At 32.8% G+C, this 10,933-nt stretch overlaps 1 protein-coding gene across 1 annotated transcript in view; it reads left to right on the top strand.

Annotated features, from left to right (window-relative positions):
- Positions 1-5,061: 5,061 nt before the first annotated feature.
- The window catches only part of faim2b (Fas apoptotic inhibitory molecule 2b), a 12,797-nt gene continuing 6,925 nt past the window's right edge, over positions 5,062-10,933 (top strand). The window contains exons 1-7 of the mRNA XM_056468334.1: positions 5,062-5,076; positions 7,127-7,190; positions 7,708-7,784; positions 7,878-7,942; positions 10,116-10,169; positions 10,258-10,308; positions 10,416-10,455. Coding sequence (XP_056324309.1) covers positions 5,062-5,076; positions 7,127-7,190; positions 7,708-7,784; positions 7,878-7,942; positions 10,116-10,169; positions 10,258-10,308; positions 10,416-10,455 — 366 coding nt within the window. The remainder of the gene's footprint in view (positions 5,077-7,126; positions 7,191-7,707; positions 7,785-7,877; positions 7,943-10,115; positions 10,170-10,257; positions 10,309-10,415; positions 10,456-10,933) is intronic.

The following is a 10,933-nucleotide window of genomic DNA, read 5'->3' as shown; positions in this document are numbered from 1 at the left end:
AGTCATGAGCTATTAAACTGAATAATCTCATCGAGCACATTCTTATATCTCCTTGTGGACCTTCATGTATATTGTTTAACGCAGGCAGTCAAAGCCGTGGTTGTAAAAACATGTATTATAATTGATGTATGATAGTTTCCTATAAGAGCGTAGTACATATTCTGTGTGATATTAATGACTGTTTAAAGGAAGAACGGACTGCTTGTCTTGTATTTAATCTGTAATTTACAGCTGCTCTGCATGGATGTGTTTTATTCTGCGTTCAGAGTTCGACGGATGGCCATTTCAACACACATTCATTTGTTTCGCGTGCGTCGAAATGTATATTTGGTAAATGTATGTATGTTGATCTTTTTTCCATAGAGATATTGCCGATTATGATGATGATATTAAAAGATGACCTTTAAATATTGTGCGACGAGTGTTTTATGTGCGCATGTATACTGCATCCACATCACGTGCACACATGGGCTGCTGCTGATGCTGCACAATGGTTTCCTAGCAACAGGCCGTGGCAGCAGCATGTGTGGAGCTGATGTATGTATGTATGTGATCAATGCAGAGAGCTGCGCCTTCATTTGAATAATGGCTCCAGATGGGGAGGACAATCGGTGTCTCATTTCGTGATCAAATGAAGACTGAATCACCACACCATCTCACTTACAGATACAGTATAGTAATGTAGCAGATATAACCAGTGTAGAGCAATGCCTTCAGTCTATAATATCTATCAGTGAAAAATACTTCAAATGAATGAGGATTGGGGGGGGGGGTAGTAATCAAATAAACATACCACTGATGATGAAACGACATGCTGTCAAATTAGGAAACTGAGAATCTTCATTTGGTAGGACTTCATTGCTTTAAAAGGAGACAGAAAAAGAAACATGTATATATACACACACATTCACTGGCCACTTTATTAGGTACACCTTACTAGTACCGGGTTGGACCCTCAGAGATTTTGCTCCATATTGACATGATAGCATCACACAGTTGCTGCAGATTTGTCGGCTGCACATTCATGATGCCAATCTCTCATTCCACCACATTGCAAAGGTGCTCTATTGGATTGAGCTCTGGTGACTGTGGAGGCCATTTGAGTACTGTGAACTCATTGTCATGTTCTAGAAACCCGTCTGAGATGATTCACGCTTTATGACATGGTGCGTTATCCTGCTGGAGGTAGTCATCAGAAGATGGGTACACTGTGGTTATAAAGGGATGAACATGGTCAGCAGCAATACTCAGGTAGGCTGTGGAGTTGAGACGATGCTCAGTTGGTACTAATGGACCCAAAGTGTGCCAAGAAAATATCCCCCACATCATTACACCACCAGCACCAGCCTGAATACAAGGCAAGATGGATTCATGCTTTCATGTTGTTTTGGTGAGCCTGTGTGAATTGTAGCCTCAGTTTCCTGTTCTTAGCTGACAGGAGCGGCACCCGGTGTGGTCTTCTGCTGCTGTAGCCCATCCGCCTCAAGGTTGGACGTGTTGTGTGTTCAGAGATGCTCTTCTGCAGACCTCTGTAACAAGTGGTTATTTGAGTTACTGTTGCTTTTATATCAGCTGGAACCAGTCTGGCCATTCTCCTCTGACCTCTGGCAATCTGTAGCTGGAAACCTGTAACCATCAACTTCCACAGTAGGAAAAACAAATAGCCTACAATGGAAGTCAATGGTTACAGATTTCCAACATTTTTCAAAATATCTTCTTTAACGTTTCACAGAAGATACTCATAAACGTTTTAAACTAGTAAAGTGTGAGTGAGTACACGAATGTTCATTTTGTGTACACTGAAATCTCCTTTCTGATCTTCAGTTTGAACTGAATGTATTGGGTAGCTGCAACAACAACAAGATGTATGAGAGTTTTAATATAATTATTAGCATGCACCTGTTATTTATTTAATATCCACAACTCCAGATTACGTGAAAAAAACGGGTGTCAAATATGGGATTTAAATGAATAGCACGTGCGCCCTCTTGAGGTTAGTACGCCCTATAACATTTAAATGAAGAGTATGAAGAGCGAACATAACAGAGACAGTTCATCCAAAATATACTGTAGAAATAGAAATACTAAATATATATGTAAAAATATTTCTTTAGTATATACACATTCATTTTCCTTCGGCTTAGTAATAAAAATAATAATAATTATGCTCTTGAAGCGGCAACCCTGCACTGGGAAACACCCATACACACACACTCACACACTACCACCAATTTAGTTACCTATAGCACATATGTTTGGAAAGTGGGGGAAACCGGAGGAAACCCATGCCAACAGGGGGAGAACATGCAAACTCCACATGGAAAAGCCACCTGACCCAGCCGATGGTCAAACCAGCGAATCTTACTGTGAGGCGACAGTGTTAACCACAGAGCCACCGTGTCACTTCTTCTACATATACATATATACATGCATATAGACATTACACACACACACACACTAGAAGTTATTTCAAGGAAGGTTGTGCTATACTGAAATCAGGAGATAACAAGGAGAGCAGCGCCCTCTACTGACAACACTCGCACATTACCGAGATTAAAAATAAATGGAAAAAAAAAACAAAACAAATACGCTTGTATACTCATCTTTATACACTCAGAGATGTGTGATGTGCTTTGTATTAATGTAGCACATATAAATAAACCCAGGACAGTGGCCTGCTGACATGGAGACTTCCAGACACTCTGAAAATAAACCCTTAAACCCTTAACATTCTTAATACAGCTGATTACCACCATTACAAAACCAGCCTTACAAAAGACACGATGATGTCACCAGTTCAGGAGATCCCTGTCACATGACCTTCTGACAGACTAAACACACACAGAGCTAGGAGACGTCAGAACAGGACACACAACAGTGAAAGACGTCAACATTTTATAAGCACGTTCATATGTTTACATGATGTATAATAGACTCTATTAAAATATTCAGTACAAATAAGGCAAGTGTATCATCTGTATTTTAAATTGCGCTCTAATGAATGGCATTATGATGAAAATATTCATGTTTAATTTTAAATATTAATATTAATGTAATATTAAACATTAGAGTTAATGTTTTGGCAGATGAGTGGACCTTTTCCATCTAACTATCAATTATTTATTAATAAAATTAAAAATTAAAGACATTGCATTTATATATTTGAAAACAACAGAAGGCTGTTTTCATTACACCAACAAAAAATCAATAATTTATCATTTTATTTTGACATTTTATATTTTATTTCCCCAAAAAGATTATTTTTTGTTTCTATTATTGTTTCTAAATTATTTCTGTAATAGAATACTGATATTTTAAAGACAACATGTGTATTTAGTAAATACTAGTATTTCTGTCTATATAGTTTCACTTTTTTCTTAAAAAATATCATTTTTAAAAATAAAAAATGATTTTTGTAATATATGTATATATTTAATGGATAATTTAATTTTTTTAGAAATATCGACATTTATAAAAAATAAAAAAAGCCTTTTTTTGTCTCTCAGAACTTCTTTTTTCTTTTCCAAATAATATCTTTTGGTATTTTGTTATGCAATAATGGTATTTTTGTAATTTTCCTTCAGTCGGATTTATGACAACATTTTAGCATTTTCAAAAATACTAATTTCATTGCCTCTCCTAAAACAATATTTTCTTTCTATTCTAGTAAATATTTTTTTTACATTGTCAAAATTACTTTATGCTTTAAAGCTATAGTTTTGCAATTTTTGTTTCTCTGCATATTTTTTTAGCTCCCAAAGTACATTAGTCAATCCTTCATCGATCACTTTATGATATACTTTCCTTCCTTCGGCTTAGCGTCAGGGAATTCACAGTGGAATGAACCGTCAACTATTCCAGCATATGTTTCACGCAGTGGATGCCCTTCCAGTTGCATCCCAGTACTGGGAACACTTTATAATAGTAATACAAAAATAAAATAACAATAATATTACAGTATTATATTATTATTATTATAAAAATTCATATTTTTTCCCAGTACTGGGTTGTGAATGGAAGGGCATCCACTGCGTAAAACATTCTGGAATAGTTGGTGGTTCATTCCGCTGTGAATTCCCTGATGCTAAGCCGAAGGAAGGAAAATATATTATAAAGTGATCGATGAAGGATTGACTAACGTATTTTGGGAGCTAAAAAAATATGCAGATAAACAAAAATTGCAAAACTATTGCTTTAAAGCATAAAGTAATTTTGAGAATGTAAAAAAATAATATTTACTAAAATAGAAAGAAAATATTGTTTAAGGAGAGGCAATAAAATTAGTAGTTTTGAAAATGACTCCTGATAAATAAGGGACTAAGCTGAAGGAAAATGAATGAATAAATTAATAAAGGAATGAAAATATAATTACTACTACTACAATTATTATCACTTTAACCTTAAATGTCCCATTTTTACCTGATGGCTCACTTTTCCTGACATTAATATATTTATATAGACTTTTTAAAGTAAAAAATAATATTTGTTTTCAATTTTCTTTCTCTGTATATTATTTTTAGTCTCCCAAAGTAAGGTTACGCTAGTCAATCCTTAAGCAATCACTTTATTATAATTATTATTTTATAATAATAACATTTATAAACACACTGACTGTAACACTTGAGCTTTGTCAACGTCAACATGTGTGTTTTCTTACGCTACATAACAAACAAACAAACAAACCCCACACGATTCCAGCAGTTTGTTCTGAAATAATCGGCTCTGGCATCATCTCCCTTCTCTTTTCAGCTCTGTAATCCTCCATTAGGTGTGTGTTTTTAATCTGCACTAGTCTATAAATAAAGCACACACAGTCGAGAGGAGCGCGTTTTAATGAATCTGGTGTTTCCCGCTCAATCAATCCCATCATGCAGCGCGGCCCGAGACGCTGCTGGAAAGCGCTAAAGCCTGATGGGAACTAATGCGGATTAACCTTAATATGCAATATAAAGACTGAAGGAAAACTCCACGACGGAGACACACACAACAAACACACCGAGAAACGAGTAAAACTGAGATAAAACACACAACATCGACGACTGAGGAGGAGAAATAAACACAATGACACAGAAAAAGGTAAGAATATCAATTAGGGCTGCCAATTAGCGTTACTTTAGTAATTGAACTGAACTGACAGACGTTAGTAAATAGATATTTGTCTAAATTATAAATACAACACGGCTTATATATAAATAAAAACGGCTTATATTATAAATAAAAACGGCTTTTAAATGAGTTAATGTTTTGCTGCCATTTTGTTCTGTATTAATAAAATTGTCTTGTATTTCTGAGTGAAAATAATGTTTCTACATTAAATTAATTGACCTTTTAAACTGTTAGTACAGTAGCAGAAGTGAACTAAAGTATAACATGATATCAGTGATTAAAATAGTGGTTTCAATAATATCTGACTGAGTTAAAACTGAATTAATTAAACTAGGTTTACTAAATCCTCTGAAGACACACTTGCATATTTCTATAAGCAGATCATAATGGCTATGTATAGATCAAGAATCATTCTTTATTATTAATGCTTTATTTATGTAAAATCATAAACATTTATGAAGTGATTAAAACACACTCTTCCAAAATGTCTCCTGTCCTGATTTTGCACAGGTGTGTTAATCTCTAAACTGGATTAAATCATATTTAGTCTATAGTGTGAGCTTAATGAAGTTATTTATAATACTCTTACACAAGCATTATATCTTTATCCTGTTTAAACTATTTATAAACAATTTTGTTTTTGCCGTTAGTTTGCTAATATTAAAACTATGGAAGCTTGGTTTCACCATAGTATAAAAATAAACAGGTAAATGTGACTTTTAGTTTCACAGTTCTTGTTTTCTTTCTAACTATTTATTTTTTTCAGACTGTAAAATTAAAATTCGATTTGTGAGATATAAACCTAGATGTAAAACTATTCTAGGACTTACTTAAACTATACCTTTTCTTCACAATTTCAAGTTTCTCTCTTAATTCTTAATATTTTTTCCTCACAATTATACATTTTAAAAATATTTTTATTTACTTTTTATTCTGTGGTGGATATTGGCTTCCAAACAAATGTAGCCTAATTATCTAATCCTTTAGTTATTTAATAACTAATGTAACCTACACAACTCAAACAATTTATGTTTTGAAATAATATAAATGTATATAAATACATTTATAGTAGTTGCATTTTGAGTTGGAAATATTACATTTTTTTCTTTAGTTTGCTGTCAACAAAATGACTAAAATAAACTAAAAGTGCACAATAATAATATTATTAATAATAATAATAAACTTTTACAGTACTGGATTGCGGCTGGAAGGGCATCCGCTGTGGAAAATATATGCTGGAATAGTTAGCAGTTCAATCCGCTGTGGCGAACCTAGAATAATAAGGGACAAAGCTGAAGGAAAATTAATGAATGAATGTATGAATAAATGAATAGTAATACACCTCAATATACAAAACCATGGAAAAAATAAAAGACAACTTGGACATTTTTAGAAAGTTTTGTACACTGTAAACTATTTTTAAGCTGAATCAATCAATCTTATATTAAACTGGCTTAAAACAACTTGCGTAACTTAAGTTAGAACAGGATTAACTTAGTTTAATGAGTTACAATTAACTAAAAACACATGCTGTTATGACTAATTAATCTTTTTTTTTACAGTGTAGTAATGTTTTTGAGTAAAATGAAGAAAATTTAGTAAAAAATGTATTTTGTTTTATTCGGTAAACTACTGATGGCATTTTTTCAAATTGTTTTTCAACTTTATCATCACAAGAGTTAAGAAATCAGCATCTGGTAGATGTGAAAACAAAGAATTTGTTAGTTTTATAAACTGCAATTTTCTGGGGCAAAAATGACAAAATATCTTTGAAATTTGGAGGAAATGCTCTCAAACAATACATTTATAGAATAAAGCAAAATTTAACATTTTTCTGAGCTGAATGCAAGCTAATGATTTTAGTAAATCCAGACAAACTGAGAATTTTTAAATGGTCACTTTATGTTTTCCATCTCTTTACATGCATTAATTACAGTAATATCTTAGTGATAATAATAAATAATAACACTGATTTATATTCAATGACCGTAACATTATCTAAATCTGTTTATGTTCGCAGGTGGCTCCAGCAGATCAGGCTGTTGAAGGAAGCAAACCTCCAAGCTACGAGGAGGCGAACGCAGGTGAGTGTTACAGCTAACAGTCAGCATTCTGGCAAATGCATCGCAATTACTGATACAATTAAATTCAGTTATTTTTATTTCGGTTCTCACTGTTAATTATATATATATATAAATATAAATAAATATAATATATAAAATAAATATATATAAATAAATGCGTCACGGTGGCATAGTGGGTAGCACGATCACCTCACAGCAAGAAGGTCGCTGGTTCCAGCCCCAGCTGGGTCAGTTGGTATTTCTGTATGGAGTTTCCATGTTCTCTCTCCTGTGTTAGTGTGAGTGTAGTGTATGTGTGTGATTAAAAGTTATTAAAACTGTTCTGTCTAGAAATGTGTTGAAAATCTTCTCTCCTTCAAACGTAGGAAAGTATACGAAAGTAAGAGAAATAAAATTTAATAGGACAGCTAATCATTTTTCTCTCAACTGTATATAACCCTACATCTACATACACTAAGTAATGTATAGATCTATAAGTGCACAATATTAATATTATTTATATTTCATCTCTTCACAGGATGTCCTGGTTATTACTATGGCGAAGGAGGGTTTTCCTGGGATGACGCTGCTATTAGACGGATCTTCATACGAAAGGTAGAGATGTAAATATTGAAGTGGAATATGAATGGAGTAGTTACTGAGTGAGAATGACTGTGAGGAATGTCTGTGTTATTTTGTGTGCCGTAGGTTTATTCCATTCTGATGCTGCAGCTCTTCTCCACGGTTGCTGTCATCGCTCTCTTCACATTCCAGTGAGTCTCTCTTTCACTAAAATCATGCTTTTTTGTGCTATTTCTGTCTTGTTTTCCTGGACAAATATCTAAACATTAGGAAATCTTACACAAATGGCTTACACAGAAGCAAAGTAAATGAAGGCATTTCGTTTTCCTTAATGAAAGCCAATTGAAATTAAGTGTATTTATTGTTAAACCTTTTAAAAACTTGCATAATTTTTATGATCTTTATTTTAAATATCTTAAATACTACTCAAGTAAATGTGTCTTGATTTAAAAATCTTTACAATCTTTTAACTGGCAATAATAGTACTTTTTTTAATAGATTTTAATTATTACTGTGATTTTCATTCATTCATTCATTAATTCATTTTCTTTTCGGCTTAGTCCCTTTATTAAAAAAGGGGTCGCCACAGCGGAATGAACCGCCAACATATGCAGCATATGTTTTACACAGCGGATGCCTTTCCAGCCGCAACCCATCTCTGGGAAACACCCATACACACTCATTCACACACATACACTACGGACAATTTAGCCTTCCCAATTCACCTGTACTGAATGTCTTTGGACTGTGGGGGAAACCGGAGCACCCGGAGGAAACCCACGCGAACGCAGGGAGAACATGCAAACTCCACACAGAAACGCCAACTGACACAGCCGAGGCTCGAACCAGGGACCTTCTTGCTGTGAGGCGACAGCACTACCTACTGCGCCACTGCGTCGCCCCTATTGTGATTTTATTTTATTTTTTTATGTTAAGTTCTATTTGGTTTCTTTTTAAATAATTATAAATAAATATAGCAATTAAGAAAATAAATAAATATTAATAAACATTTTATATATATTTATTTATTTATGTTATTAAAAACAAACCAAATTGAACTTGCAAAAACTTTCTATATGAATTATACATAGTAATAAATATTTAGCTGAATCATATTTTCCATCTAAAGAAGAACATTCATATCACTTATAAAGAAAATATTTTTTTGTTATTCAGATATTTTGCATAACTGCAGGTTTTATTTGTCTTACAATGGCAAATGCTTAAGAAACAATCAAATTTCTTTATAAATGTATGTCGCTATATTGCATGAAATACAGTGTTGTTAATTTGAAGCATTTTGTGTTTTGATCACTGATCTGTAATAGAGATCATCTATTATTTACAGATAAAGGGATTTGATACATATTTTGTTGCAAATTTAAGTGTTATTTTTTAATACAAAGCTAAAAGGTCTTGTTTGGCTCAGATTTAGGGAACTGAGAATTCTTGCGTTGAGATTTACGTGGATGTTTAGTATCTAAATTACTAAAGTAGTAATTAAATTGATCAATTAAGTTACCTAATTAACCTTCTAAGTCATTAGAAAGGTAATTAAAATAAAAAATTTTATTATGTAATTAGTAATTAATGACTTATATAATTAAGTAGGGCTGCACGATAATGGAAAATTTGACAATGCGATATTTTTTTCTCTCTCTCTATCTCTCTCTCTCTCTCTCTATATGTATGTATGTATGTATATATATATATATATATATATATATATATATATATATATATATATATATATATATATATGTATATGTATATATATATATATATATATTATATATTGCGACATGAATACAGTTTCACCAGATATCTTAAATAGCTCTATTTGGAAAGAAATCCTTAATTTGGGTGAATTTGTAAGGCTGTGAATCATGTATAAAATAATAAACAAATTTCAAGCAAAAATTATTATAATAGAGCAACGAAAAAAGTAAATTGTACAGTGCTTAATGGTTTTCCGGAGAGTCAAACAGTATTTAGGTACAGAAATTGAATAATGCAATGTAAAATAACACTGTATAGTCTTCATTGTATTAATAATTGTCAAATCATTGCTCGCTAAAGTTAATGCTTTAAACTCTCTTGAAATGCCTTTAAAACACATGCGAATGAGACATTCAGTCTGTTATGGTGGTTATACTTTGCAATGACTCCACATATCTCATGTATTCCCAACTGTTTTGCTGATCAACTATAATCCAGACTCAACAGTGCAGATCCTACGATGTGACTATTGTGGATGCACACATTTTGATATTGATGCTGAAACGATATACCGTGCAGAACTATAATTAAGTCATTAATGAATTTGAAGAATCTCAAATATCTTTTTCTCTGTCTTTGCTGCAGCGCTCCAGTCAGGATGTACATTCAGACTCATCCAATCCTGTACTCAATCTCCAAGTATGCAAATCTGCTAATTAATCAGCAATCAATGACATAAATGATGATCACTGAGGTTTTTAGTATGCTGAATCTCTGTCTGTTTCAGTCTCCTGTTTCTCATCACATACATCTCATTGGCCTGCTGTGGTGATCTGAGGTCAGTTTATTAAAATCTTGATTAATGCTTAAATACTAGTTGTTCTCTTTTTTAAAAATAAAGGTTGTAAGTATAAAAACCTCCATCTTCTCTTCGCTGTGTTTCAGGAGGCAGTTCCCATGGAATCTTATTCTGCTCACAGTCTTTGTGAGTATCTGTTTAATGATGGGTTTTTACTTGTGGAAACCACCATGGCAAGCAAAGTGCATCTTTATCATATTTATATGCAGTTCTGGACAACAAAATAAGACATAATTCTTAGTGTCTCTAGGTTTATAGTGATGTGTTTGAATAAAAACCAATGCTGGGCAAAGATTAATCCAGGAAAAAAGTTTGTTTTGCCATATTTATTTATTATGTATACAGTATGTAAATACACACACAGACATAGAAACAAAACTATACAGAACTTGTTTTTGCGTACATATTTAAATCTGTGGATAATTTGTATTATATACATACAGCGGGGGAAATAAGTGTTGAACACGTGATGTTTTTTCCTGGGAATAATATTTGTAAAGGAGCTGTTGACATGGAATTGAAGCAGATTTTGGTAGAAACACAAACATAAAACACAACCAAACTGAAAAGTTCTGTGTACTAGCGATGGAGTGACAGAAGGAGA

This window comes from Danio aesculapii, chromosome 11 (assembly GCF_903798145.1).
Source record: "Danio aesculapii chromosome 11, fDanAes4.1, whole genome shotgun sequence".
Taxonomy (NCBI): Eukaryota; Metazoa; Chordata; class Actinopteri; order Cypriniformes; family Danionidae; genus Danio; species Danio aesculapii.
Note: the sequence above shows the minus strand (reverse complement) of the source record. Positions and strands in the feature narration are given on the sequence as shown.